This window comes from Lactuca saligna, chromosome 4 (genome assembly GCF_052625555.1).
Source record: "Lactuca saligna cultivar CGN05327 chromosome 4, ASM5262555v1, whole genome shotgun sequence".
In the NCBI taxonomy this organism is placed as follows: domain Eukaryota; kingdom Viridiplantae; phylum Streptophyta; class Magnoliopsida; order Asterales; family Asteraceae; genus Lactuca; species Lactuca saligna.
The window spans coordinates 332,658,282-332,672,042 of NC_136420.1; the positions used below are offsets into that span (position 1 = coordinate 332,658,282).

General features: G+C 34.4%; 1 protein-coding gene across 1 annotated transcript; it reads right to left on the minus strand.

The window, feature by feature from the left end:
• Window positions 1–8,766: 8,766 nt before the first annotated feature.
• On the minus strand, window positions 8,767–10,276 carry LOC145040948 (uncharacterized). The gene is made up of 2 exons (XM_078988831.1): window positions 9,032–10,276; window positions 8,767–8,967 (listed from the first exon to the last, which is right to left on the minus strand). Exons 1-2 carry the CDS (start codon window positions 10,274–10,276, stop codon window positions 8,767–8,769), a joined length of 1,446 nt encoding a protein of 481 aa, XP_078844957.1.
• Between the last annotated feature and the right edge of the window lie 3,485 nt (window positions 10,277–13,761).

Below are 13,761 nucleotides of genomic sequence, written 5' to 3' on the forward strand. Positions count from 1 at the left end.
TGGGAGTATATGATTGGGGAAGACGGCTGTTGGAATTTGAAGGACGAATTAGTCATTTGTACAAATTGATGTGGTAAAATTTTGAAATTGATAAAGTTTACTGTTTATAAACAGGATGGGTTTTAATATATGTATAATGTAGTACGATATATATATATATATATATATATATATATATATATATATATATATATATATATATATATATATATATATATGGGACGGTTCTCTTGAGATTATAAAAAGTAGAGATCTTAATATTCAACCTTAATTATATATTTTTCATTTGTTGCTCTAAAACTCCAGCGTACCGGTAAATGATTATATGGTAGAGAGGTATAATCATATAAGATTATACATGTTTATATGTATATCACTAATCATAAATGATTATACATGTATGTATGTTCATAGATTGAGTAATCATTAATGATTATGACAGTTGGTGGCAGAAAATGAGGTGACGACAAATGTTGTGGTGGTATAAGTAATGGAGGTGACAGTGGTGGGGCCGCCTGGCATCAGAGATTATGGTAGTGGTGGTGGCGGTAGCGGTTATGGTGGTGGGGATGGTGGTGGTGGAGAAAGGAATGGGCGGCGTTGTATAATAAATTATACCAGGCCTGCCGCACTGATACGCCGGAAGGTTAGAGCGGCAAATGTGAAATACGTGGCTGAGGTTAAATCTCAAGATCTCTATTTTACTTTTATTCTCAACGGAACCTCTATACAGAGCTGGCTTTATGTAGGTGTTTTTTAAGTTAGGGCTTAGGGCCCCCAATTCTAAGGGGCGCTATATTTTCTAAAATCTAAAAGTTTAGTCCACTAAAAAAACCAATCTGGTAACCACAAAATAAATGAAGCGAAAGAATAAATCAATGATCGTTGCATTTATGAAACTGAAACGACATTGTATTCTTCTACTGATTCTATTTTTTGCGACATATTCATTTCATCTGTTTTTTATTTCCGAGTATAATAAAGGCTAAAGGGCCCCAAATTTTTGCTTGCTTAGAGCCCCTAAAATGATTGAGCCGCCCATGCCTCTATATCTATATATATATATATATATATATATATATATATATATATATATATATATATATATATATATATATATATATATATATATACATACATACTAGGTTATAACCCGTAGGAACCACGGTTGATAAATTTAAATAGAATCATAAATTTGATTGTCTAATAAAATAAGATATCAAAGTTTAGAAATTTTAAAAGGATGACATGTGACGTTTTAGCATGAAATAAGAAGAAGCATAAATTCAAATAGAAGCATAAAATAGAATCATAAATTTGTCCAAGAACCATAATAAGGTAAACAATTTCAACAAAAAATAAGAAAAATGTTAAAAAGATGACATGTTACATTTTAGCATGAAATTTTTAATCATTTGCAAATGTATTTATTAGTGAATATATACAAATATGTTTTTTTATGGAAGTCCATGTTATTTTGTGCAATTGTTTAAAAGTTAGTTATTAAACTAAAAAAATATGGTATGTGTTTTAAAATGTCAATATAATAATATAATATACAAAAAATTGAAATACGTAGGTAATTCTTACATTTAGCAGTACCCTTTATGAATTTGTATTTGTATCTTTGTCGATTATAATGGTATGTTCATGGCATAATAAGATAATTTATTCATGTATTAAGGGGATGAAAATAGTTATAAGTGCTCCATAGGCTGGATTTGTTTTCTTCATGTACTAAGGTATATTACTTTGGACCTACTTTTAAAAGTTTACTGAAATGGTCTTTGTTTTTTCAAAATTAATAGAAACTGCCGGTATTCAGAAATTAAAAGTAAATAGCTATGTACTTTAACATAGCATCATTATTCAGTGAATTTAGAATAAAAATAATTGTAAGATGCTATATTTTACAGAGGTGATAGGGAATGAAGTTGTATAAAAAAATATATAAATTACATAAATGGTCCATATTTTAATATTAGGGAAATGTAAATACATGAATGGACCCTGTTTTACTAACTTTACAAAAAAGGTCCCTGTTTATTTTTAAAAATTATTTATCTATGAAAGTAGGATGTTATATGAGACATACAATTGAAAGAACATTGCTATTTAGAGGTATATAAACACAAAAAAGTAACAGAAACAATTAAATAACATTGTATTATCATATTCAATCTTTTGATGTCAATAACTTCAATTACAGTCCAACCAATCAAATTGACCATTATACCCCACCCCTATTTTGTTCCTGAATTTTATGTATGTATAGGTTCAATTTCAAAGTATAATGATATTTTATGCATTTACCTCATAAATAAGCCACAAAGCACAACTTGTGTTATAGACTTATCAAATAAATTACCATTACGCCCCCGTTTTATACAATTGATATAAAATGCTATAAATAGGCTCATATAGACATTGTTTGGTGGAAACAATGATGATATAATATGGTATTTATCATATATGCATAGAGGCCATAATATGGTACTTGTCACTTAAATACACACACTATATTTATCTATAAACCTTCTCCTATTTTCTGCTAATCCATAACAAACAACAATATCAATTAATAACACATGTGAATAGAGGTCTTACTATGGAAATCCATTAATGTGTGAATCCCTAAAGTAAATTGCATTGCTCCTCAAAGAAGTAGAAGCTTTTTCTAACTCTAATTTTAGCCCGTGAATAAGATAAGTCAACATAAGTCAGGGATAAATCATGATATCATGTAAATGACCTAATCAAATAATTACAATAATAAAAGTATAATTGACTTAATTTTTTTAATAGCGATGGGTGTTAGTTTTTTTGCTTAAGTCCTGCGGGCAAATGTTATTTACTACAATATGGTCAAATAAATGGGCCTGAGCTTTCTTGTATAAAAAATTACTTGGATTACAGATCTAGATCAAACATTTGAAAAAAATAATAAAAAAGCCAAACCAGAGAAATCATACCTAGCGTCTATACTCATTGAGGAATTTCGTGGAACACTTGGTATGTTTGTCAAGAAACAATGTTAACAGAAAAAAAAAAAAAAAAATAGTTGACAAATTAGTGAAAAATGAAACCCAACCATTAAAATCATCATTCCTTGAATAAATTGACAAACTAACATCAATAGAACCATAAACATTGAATCGAAAGAAATGAATAGGAAAAAGATACATGAAAATTTTCAATTTAAACGAAACCAAATATGAAATTTGATCGATGTTAGGGTTAAAAGAATCAAATAACTCACTACTTCTAGATCAAATAACTTCAGGGTTCAAAAACTTTCAACGATTGATCAGTAAAAAGGAATACGGTGGATTACAATTTATAGAGAGATTAAAAGTTGGAAGCGATTACCTTCATAATTTCGTTGAATCTTGCTAATCAACCCCAAAATATTGGTTATTAGTAACTCATTTCTCGGCTTGAAGATGGAAGGCCAGATTGTGAGATTTTATAGTACGGTTTGATAGATCAAAAGAGGTTTGGAGAGAAAAAGAGTTATGCTTAAACAAACGATTTGTGCATAAAATGGCGGTGAAGGTAGAGCAGCGACAAGAGGGTAGAGCCGGAGTTGCTCACGAATGTAAATTTATTTCTTTAGAGAGATTCAAGGTACCAGTAATTTTGGAGAAAGATATGGTTATTAGTTTTGAAGATTCCTGATTTTATGGGAGAATTGAAATACCCAAAAGAAAGAGAAAAATATATAAGCGGGAAACATTAGCTGAGGCTTTAAAAAAGTGTCATGTGGCAGAAGCATTGTGTAGAAAGGTGCCATGTGGCATTTTTAAGAGTGTTTTATTAGAAGATATATATATATATATATATATATATATATATATATATATATATATATATAATGCCGATTTATGTGAGTTCTTTAGCCTCGTCCTTTTTAGATTTTATATTTGGGGAGTACATGTATGTTAATTGTTTTGAGGTTGATAAATAAATTTCTTGTACAAATTGGAATAGCTTCATACTTAATATAGTTATATATAAAACACGTAATGATAATGATACTATGTAGTTGAAATTTGGTATGTGGTAAACCTAAGAAACTGACGAAAACAATTGTTGACAAACTAGTAAAGTGTATTATTAGCTATGCAGGAAATGATTAAATAATTTTAAGAAATAGATTAATAGAAGCTGAGGAAACTTTAACCTTTAAGTAGATTACTATATAAAGTTAAAGAAATTTGATGTAGTGTGAATTTATGTATATATAAAGTCAAAGAAATTTGATGTAGTGTGAATTTATGTATATATAAAGTCAAAGAAAGAAATTTGATATAGTGTGAATTATGTACATATATGACGGTCATATAAAACATAAACAAAAAATATATATTTGTAAATCAATAAATGCAATTTTACATTGGAAGAAAGTACGTTGCTATAATTGTCGATACAAAACTCAAATTGGATGTAAATTAATAATAACTAGTGTATTAACCAGTGGTGAACCACGAGTCACGTTATTGTCAGACGTTTGGTAGTAGTAATAGAGCACTATTGGGTGTTGATGACGAAAATTGAAATTCTAACTTTGGACGAGAAATGAGTTAAAAGACATTAGTCAAAATATAGATGGTGAATATTTATTGAGTTATATGGTGAAATTTTAGTAGTCATAAAGTTTAGTATTGTTAGTTGTGTTGGTTATGATAGATGTATATAGTTGAAGAAAAAAACGTTACCCATGCAAATGTTTAAATCGCGAAATAACTTGTTTATGACGTGAAATATTGAATGGATTCAAAATCGAATGATGTCGTAAGGTATTGCTTTTGCAACGTATAACAAACTTCTATTTTGTACAACATGAACAAAAATGGTTCAATATATAACAACACTTGTCACACAGACAACTATAAACATAACAATAAACACACTAAAAACCACAAATTGAAAAGATAATGTCATTAGATATCAAACAAATCTATAGAAACAATTCTTGTCAGAATATGACATAGTTTATTGAATATTTACAGATTATTGTATATAAACATAATTTGTGGATTGTAGTTTATAATATGGACATAAAGCTATATAAAGAGAGTTTAGGTTAACTCTAAGTATGTTATGATAAGATCAAATAGTTTCATTGCTTTTTGGCATGTGTTCCTTCGTCTGCTTCGCCGTGGTTTCTGTATTTTTCTCATCTGGGACGTGGTTTTTTTGGTGTATCTGTCAAATGTAAGATGTTCATTACATGTATGAATTAAATAAACTGCTATAAGTATTTTTACCTGTATCTTCCATTTGGAGGCGTTTTCCAGTTTCACGTGATTTAGTAGGGGTGAGGGACTCCATAGTTGTTGCGGTTTGTTGTTCCATTGGTGTTGAACGTGTAGTTTGTGTTTTTTGTGTTGATAAGATTGTTGGTTGTGGTGTTTTTATGTATTTGATTGTGGTGACTGTGAAACGGATATTTCTGATGGAAGAAAGTTTTGAACATTCTACATAGACATTCTTTGTCAACCCTTTACAACGTTCGAGTGGTTTAGGTAAAGTTTTTCTATCTTGACTGGGAAAGCCATCTATGATTTCTTATGCAGTCGCATTTAGTAGACTACAGGTTGCTTCATTAGACATGAAAATTGTTGTGGTATCTGTATTGTCTGTGAGTACTGCTGAGATTTTATATCTGTGGAAAAAGAAGTAATTTTAAGTGTGATTATATATATATATATATATATATATATATATATATATATATATATATATATATATATATATATATGGTAAACATGAGAGGGAGTACTTACAAAAGTTTTGGTTCATTTATGGGCCCATGGGAAACACAAAACCATCCATCACCTTTTTTGTGTGCTGATTTACCACATGTGGTACATGTAACGTGGTACCATACATCTTTGAATGTGAAATCAGATAGTATGGTCTTTATAACATATACATTGTCCTTGAACATGTTATAGATGTATGTTAGTGATTGTTATGTATGAAATAGTAGTATTATACATAAGAAACTAATTACCATTATTTGAGAGAAATCTGAGCTCTTTAATCGTTGTAATGTAGTATTTATCACATTTGGTGATGATTTTGAGTGAAATTGGGTACCAAATCTGTATTAATGGATACTTGTTAGTGAATATATGTTGTTTACTATGTAGTTTATAGTTTGGTTAAGTATGGTTAAGATTTGGTAGAAGCAGTATAACATACCTTGTAATGAGAGTGTCCGTTTCTGGTAAATTGGGATTGACGTACATGTGTGTTGCGCTGGTGCTTGTCAACGTTAATCGTCTTGTGTAGTAAGATGGTATTTTAGCATAGTACGAAGTGAGTATTATAATAAGGGTCTTTGTTATTACTTACCATTGTACATAGTGGATTTGAGATTGGTGAAAGCTAGTACCACTGTGTTAGAGTTTGATGTAAGGGCATTTCGATTGAATTTGTCTGGCGAATCTATGCATTCCTTCCATAAGAGTATGGTAATCTCCTCCGCACTTGAACCAATTTTGTCATTAATAATAATTAAAAGAAATATCTAGGTAATATTTTTTGTTATGAAGAATATGTACTTATTTTTCATCTGTTAAAGTCATAAGCATGAATGGTTCCTTGTCTTTTTTTTTTTCGATCTTTCATGTTGATGAGTACGCCTACGAAATCTGAATGCAATTGTAAGCATAATATTAGTGACAAATTAGACTATTACAAATTTTTTGCATTAAAGTAATGATATATGGGTTGATGTTATAAATGTACCTGGATGCTCTAAGATTTTGTCTGCTATCATTTGAAAGTGTGATCTTGGACTAAAGCAGAACCATGTTAGTGGAAGTGTATTGCGATTTGGTATTTCCTCAATTGTTGATGCTTCACCAATATTAATGTGTACTGGGTGATCTAAGACCTTCTGATATTTGTCTGGCTCAGTGCATGTATAGTCCTTAATACGATAACATCGAGTGACTAATAATGAAGTTTGTATCGATCCTTGTTTTGTCTTTCGAGCAAGTAGCTGAATTGTATCTCCCGGGTCAAATAAATGTGTTAGGGTGTTTTATATATGAATTACTTTGTATAAGAGTGAATTATAAATTATATATATATATATATATATATATATATATATATATATATATATATCCTTACATGCTCATCAATCACTATAAACCATGTCTCGTCCTTTCTGAATTGTAGTGTCCATTTTCGTAAAACACGGACTTCAAGTGAATTTCCTGGTGAGCCAAAGTGGAGGTTTGATATTCTATCCATGTTTGAGGAGATTGCTCTGCAATTATAAAAAAGCATTGTTATAATAGTTTAAAAAATATTATCATTATTTCCTACCATATATTTTAGGTATTAGATGTTTATAATAACTATAAGAGTAAATTACTGAAATTGTCCCTATGGTTTGGTTAAAGTTGCACGTTTGGTCTGTTACATTTTTTTACACTCAGATCATCCCTGTGGTTTTATTTGTCACGTTTTTGTCCCTGTGGTTTGATTTTGTTGCATTTTTCATCCCTTACATACATAAAGTTAGGGACCAAACATGAATTTTTTACCGAACCATAGGCACGAAAAACGCGACAAAATCAAACCACAGGGACGATCATAGTGCAAATAAAAAGTTAGGGACTAAACGTGCAATTTTGACCAAACCACAGGGACGATTTCAGTAATTTACTCCAAGTATAATTGCAAAACATGTAGAAAAGATGAGATTTTGGGTGATAGAATTATCTTAGCTATTAGATTGATTTGAAAACATAAATGTGGTGTAATAACCTCTTGCATATTAACTCTTGCTAACAAATCCTTGAAGACGACATTTATGGTACAATTGAATGGTAATGTATCTTCTTGTTGTAGTAGAATCTTTATCGAATCTGGTGAGGTAGCTCTTGACAAAGCCACATATAGTTGTCCGTGTGTGAAAACAGAGTTTGTGAGGTATAAACCTACCTTTTTAAGAGATTGGCCTTGACTTTTGTTTATAGTCATTGCATAACACACTTTAAGAGGAAATTGTTTTATGATAAATATAAAAGGTAGGTCAGAGGTATTATGTACAAATTTTATTCTTGGAATGTACACCCTTTTCCCAACAGATATTCATGTTATTATGGAAGCTTCAATCACAGATGGTAATAATTGTGTAACAATCAAACGTGTTCCATTACAAAGACCTTCTCGTTGATTGATATTCCTCGTTAGCATAACTGGGGTATTAACTTTCAAATTTAATGTATGTGAAGGAATACCAGAAAAGTGAAGATTGTTTAAATAATCTTAGGGATATAAGGTATCTAATTCTAAGCTATCATGGGTTTGTGACTTAATAGAATCACATCTGTTGTATACTACCCCTTGACTATTAGTTTTTGATAGAATTAAAGCATTGACTTGATCAGCTGTTTCATTTTTCGGACAAATAATGGCTCTAACAGATAACTCTTCAGGTGATGGATTGGAAATTATATCTTTGCCATATACAAAATGTATTAGTGATTCTAAATCGTTGTCTCCTGATTCGATAACGAAACAATGACGTATTTGTATAACGTTTGTGCTTTCTGGATCATTCTTGTCTGGTGTTCCGATATTTCCATTTCCAATATCGAGAAGCCATGAAGCAAACTGTGATATTTGATTAACATCCTTATTTGAATTGACTGGTTGGGATAAACGCATATTATGATGCAATTTGAATACCGTAAAATGTGACCATAGATAGGAATTGGGTAGAGTTAGGCCAATTATTTATGATTTTCTGCTTTTAGGTTGAACAGGAAGAGTTTGTCGAAAGTCACCTCCTAGGAGCATTGACATCCCACCAAAAAGATGGTTATCATCTTCAAGGACATCTTTTAGTGATTTATCAAGAAACTCAAAGCAATGACGATCACTCATTGGAGCTTCATCCCATATGATCATAGAAGTCCTCTTTAGGAGCTCTGCAAGCTGCGTTTTTTTTTTTTTTTTTAATATTACAGGAAGACTTGTCTGTAAAGTCAATTGGAATAACAAATCTAGAATGAGCAGTACGACCTGAAGGCAACAAAAGGGATGCAATGCCTGAGGTGGCAACAACAAGTATAATCTTTCCCTTAGATCTGTAATATGAAAGTATAGTTGTCCATAAAAAAGTTTTTCCTGTACCACCAGATCCATATACAAATAATAGCAGTTGCTTTTTGTTTTGTTCAGCATCCACAACTTTTTCATAAATTGTAAGTTGATCTGGATTCAATTGTGATACCATGGATGTATTTTGAGAAATTAAGAGATTTGTATCATAATTAGTCTCTTCAAGAATAAGACGATTTCTGAGAATGGAAAGAAGAGATGGAGATGGCATTGGCAATCCAAAGTCAGCAAGTGATTTGGAAGGTGTTGAAGCTAGTAGTGTCTTTTGAATTTCGAGAAGTATTTGTTGTTCTAGTGTATTAACATGTAGAACTACATTTGGATATGTAGAATTGGAAGTGAATGAATGGGTAATGTCATCGCCCATTTTAGGTTTTGCAGTTTCCCATAACAAAAGAGGGTTTCCTACTTCACAATACAAAAGTAGATGGCAGAATAGAGAACGAAGTTGAGATGAGGTTGCCCAAGTCGATGCTTCTTCAAATGCTGTTAGCCACTCCTTATCGTCACCGGTTAACCCTAATGCTTCACATGCATCACGAAAAGTTGAGTACGTGTATTCACGAACGGTTCTAATGTCATAGAATGATTTACATCCTCTTTGATGGAATACTAAAATTCGTAGATAGAATAACTCCCCAACTGTTGGATGTACATATGCAAGTCTGCCAATGGTGGTATTTGTTGTGGTAGTCCTATGAATCCATCTCTTATCTTTGGTGTCCCAACTATATTTAGAAGGGTAATCATTGTATGTCAAGTCAATTCCTCGACCATCCTGTTGATTATTGTTCAACCATTCCGTTAAAGTGGTAACACCAAAACCTGGGTTATCAATTAAGGAGCTTAATTGAATACTTTCTTTGAAAATAGTAGGTTGCATCCCATCCAAATGGACGGCCAAGACTTGTACAGGTGGATCTCGTTCATGAATGGGGAAATTGAGGATGCGCCATGCTGCTTCGTGTGGACATATGTACCGACCATCAAGAAACGACTTGATTTCATTTACTGTGACAGGTATGGTAGAGGAAGTAGTAGGAGTATTTGCCTCTGATGTTTGAAGAGTGAAACGAACGCGATCAACCCCGTTTGATATGTACTTAAATAAGTACTTAATCATCATATTCCAACCACAATATTCAACATTGATGTGAGCATCAAATCAACTACACAAACGTTTATTGTATGGCACTACACAAACGTTTCATAATGATGTTATATATGACATAAAGGAATAGAAGGCAATAAATAGGAATAATGAAATAAGAGTAGAAAAACTTACATGCACTAACATCTCCAAAAGTTTTGTCCTCTTTAAGGAAGTTAATGAAAGCATGAACTTTGATTTTAAAGATGCGTGCAATGATATCTAGTCTGTTTTGAATATCACGTTAACCAATAGCATCCATGTATCCTCTATACTCAGGCCATTTAACATTGCAAGTGAAAGTGATGAAATATTGTGGCTTACCATGAACCTTGCATACGGCAAGAGCGTCTTGATAGTGTTTATACATATACCTAGGTCCCCCAACGAAAGTTGCAGGTAGAAATACACGCTTTCCAATGACCTAAATGTCTGAATCACCTCTGGACAAAGCGTCATAAACACCGCTGATGTACTCTATTCGTAATTGTTGCTGATGGTGTTCAATAAAGTCAAGCCTAGATTGTTCAATGCAAGTATATGCATCTACTATGTAACGACCGAAAAATACAACCAATTTAAAATTTTCAAAAACAACCCGATTTCATTAAATTGTTTACAAAAAGGTTTTCAATACAAATCGTTTAGAGTATTTCCAGAATCGCATTGCTTCAAAATCATGAGGAGCGGTACGATCACGCCTTCGCCTTGCTACAGTTTCCTGAAGAACCTGAAAAAAAACATTAAACCACAACTGTAAGCCCGAAAGCTTAGTGAGATACCCCCAAAACACCAACCACATATACGCCCTTCCAGGCTATGACCTTCCGGTCCAAAACATATTGCTTTCCGGCCCATAACATATAAAACATACATAACATAACAGAACATAGAACAGCCATGCATATCGGGTCTACTGTGTGACTGGTCTGCCGTTTCGGGCCTTCAGTCCACCAGATCCATCCTCCAGGTCTAGTCATGTCCTTCGAGTCTACAGTGTGGTTGGTCCGCCTGCACTGGGCCTTCAACTCACCTGGTCCACTCTCTGAGTCTACAGTATGACTGATCCGCCCGCATCGGGCCTTCAGTCGGCCTGGTCCACTCTCCGAGCCTCGGCACGTCTGGTCCGCCCGCGTGGGGCCTACAGCATATCCAGACCGCTCGCTGGGCCTTCAGAACAACCGGTCCGCCCTGAGTATCTTGGCCTACAGCACAAAGCAGGACCGCCTCAACCCATCTCCAGTCCAAACAACCATGTACACATAAACATATAATCATATAACAGTTCACATTCAAACAAGCCGATCTAGCAGATCACATAGCATAACATACTCTAAGCAGGATACCGACCTAACAAGTCATTAGCATAGCATCTCCCTATCTCTCAGGATACCGATCTCAATCAGGTCTCTAACATATACCGTCCTAACTCTCAGGATGCAAGCATATCACAACAACAAAATAATAACAACTACCCGGATCTCAATCCGATAAGGGCCGGCCTTGGTGCCTTAGACCCTGTTGATATAGTGAGGATAACTCACCTCGAAACTGTCGGCTGAAAGGATAAGATCCCGCTGCTCCAACCCTGACACGAACTCCTCCACTGAACACCGAAACATTCAATTCAATAAATACCCTTAATTACCAAAATACCCCTGGAAGACAACTGGTCAACCTTGGACAAAGTCAAAGTCAACCCCTGACTGACCCTACTCGCCGAGTCCCTATGCTCAGAACTTCCTTCAATCAGCGACCCAACTCGCCAAGTCACCCCAAGACTCGTCGAGTCCAACAACTCTGAGTCCACTCGTACCCAACTCACCGAGTCATCCCTTGACTCACCGATTCTCGACTCAACCAGGAAATATTGGGACTCTTCGACAAGACTCGCCGAGTCCAAGAATAGACTCGCCGAGTCTAAGGCTATCTTCAACCTACTCGCCAAGTTGTTCTTCCAACTCGCCAAGTTCCAGGCCATCTTCAAGCAACTCGTCGAGTCCACCCATGTGACTCGCCGAGTCAACCTGATCTGAATCAATTCAGAAGCACTCCAGGCCATGCAATTTATCCAAAACATAGATCCAACCTCCTACAACCCATCCATCACGTAAAGTGGCAAACTTTGCGTGAATCTAAAGAGATCTAGGACTTATTCACTTTAGAACTAGGGTTTGGGACATGATAGCTCCATTACCAACACAAGAACAGGGGCTTTAATGTTCTTAAGATCTTCTCCACTCCAGATCTGAGGTAGCAACCTCAGATCCATCCTTCAAACTCAAGATGTCACACAACTAAGCTTCCTACACAACCCCAAAATGAGAATCTAGGAAAACACAGCCCAAGAACGAAAGTATTACCTCCAAAGAATGCCTCAACAGCAATGAAACTCAAATCCAAGCAAAGCCCTTTGATCCAAGCCTCTTCTCCTTCAAGATTTCTTCAACCCACACCTCTCCAAGCTCCAATTGCTCAATAATGGGGTTCCTCCATGGAATTAGGGTTTCTGGGACTCAAGGGGGGATCAAGGAGGCTGTGGAGGAACATAATGATCTTTATATAGGGCTCATTCCCCGGATTTAGGGTTTTTCTTCGCCCAGCACCTACTCGCCGAGTCCATCTTTGGACGCGCCGAGTAGGCCATTTGACACGCGACCAAAGTCGCGACCTGACTCGCCGAGTCCATCCATGTGACTCGCCGAGTTGCCCTCCAAAACTTACACTTTTAACCCATCAACTCTACTCTTGCGATTCCGGGATGTTATATACTAAATACTGGTGGAAAAGACAGTGTGCTCGTAAAATAAGAGAGTACGTGTGTCGATCATGAATTTGATAACTGTAATACATATTATTTGTTAACCTTTTGTTAGACTTAATATGTAGATGCAAGTTAGGAGACCATCCTTCTTCACCATACGGGATTAGTAATGGATACTGCAAAGGCATGTAAGTAGGATGAAGCTTACTGACACGTTGAGGTGACCCAGACTTTGAATAGACGACAATGTCATAGACAGCGTTAGTAACATCATCACCACAAACAATACACCCTAAAGTTCCAGGGGCTGGTGGCCCATATCTTCTGTCAAGTACAACATTAAATAAATGTACACCATATGAATCTAAATTCATTGACTGAGCTATTTCTTTCGCAGTCTTAAATGTACGAACATACTCATTATGTGTGCGTAACATATGACTTAAGGATTCTACAACTTCTACAGACAAAAGTACTTCCCCATCATGAAAAGAATGAAGTCTATTAGCGACCTCATTTTCAGTATCACACATGTACAATTGGAGAAAACGGGGTTGATGAATGTCTTGAGGATAAAAAGAGCCTATCCAATGGTAAATCTGAACACTAACCTTAAACACATATGGTGCACGACCTTTGTTGATTGAGTCGTCTTCGTTTGCACCAAAAGACGTCATAGAGAACATGGAATTAT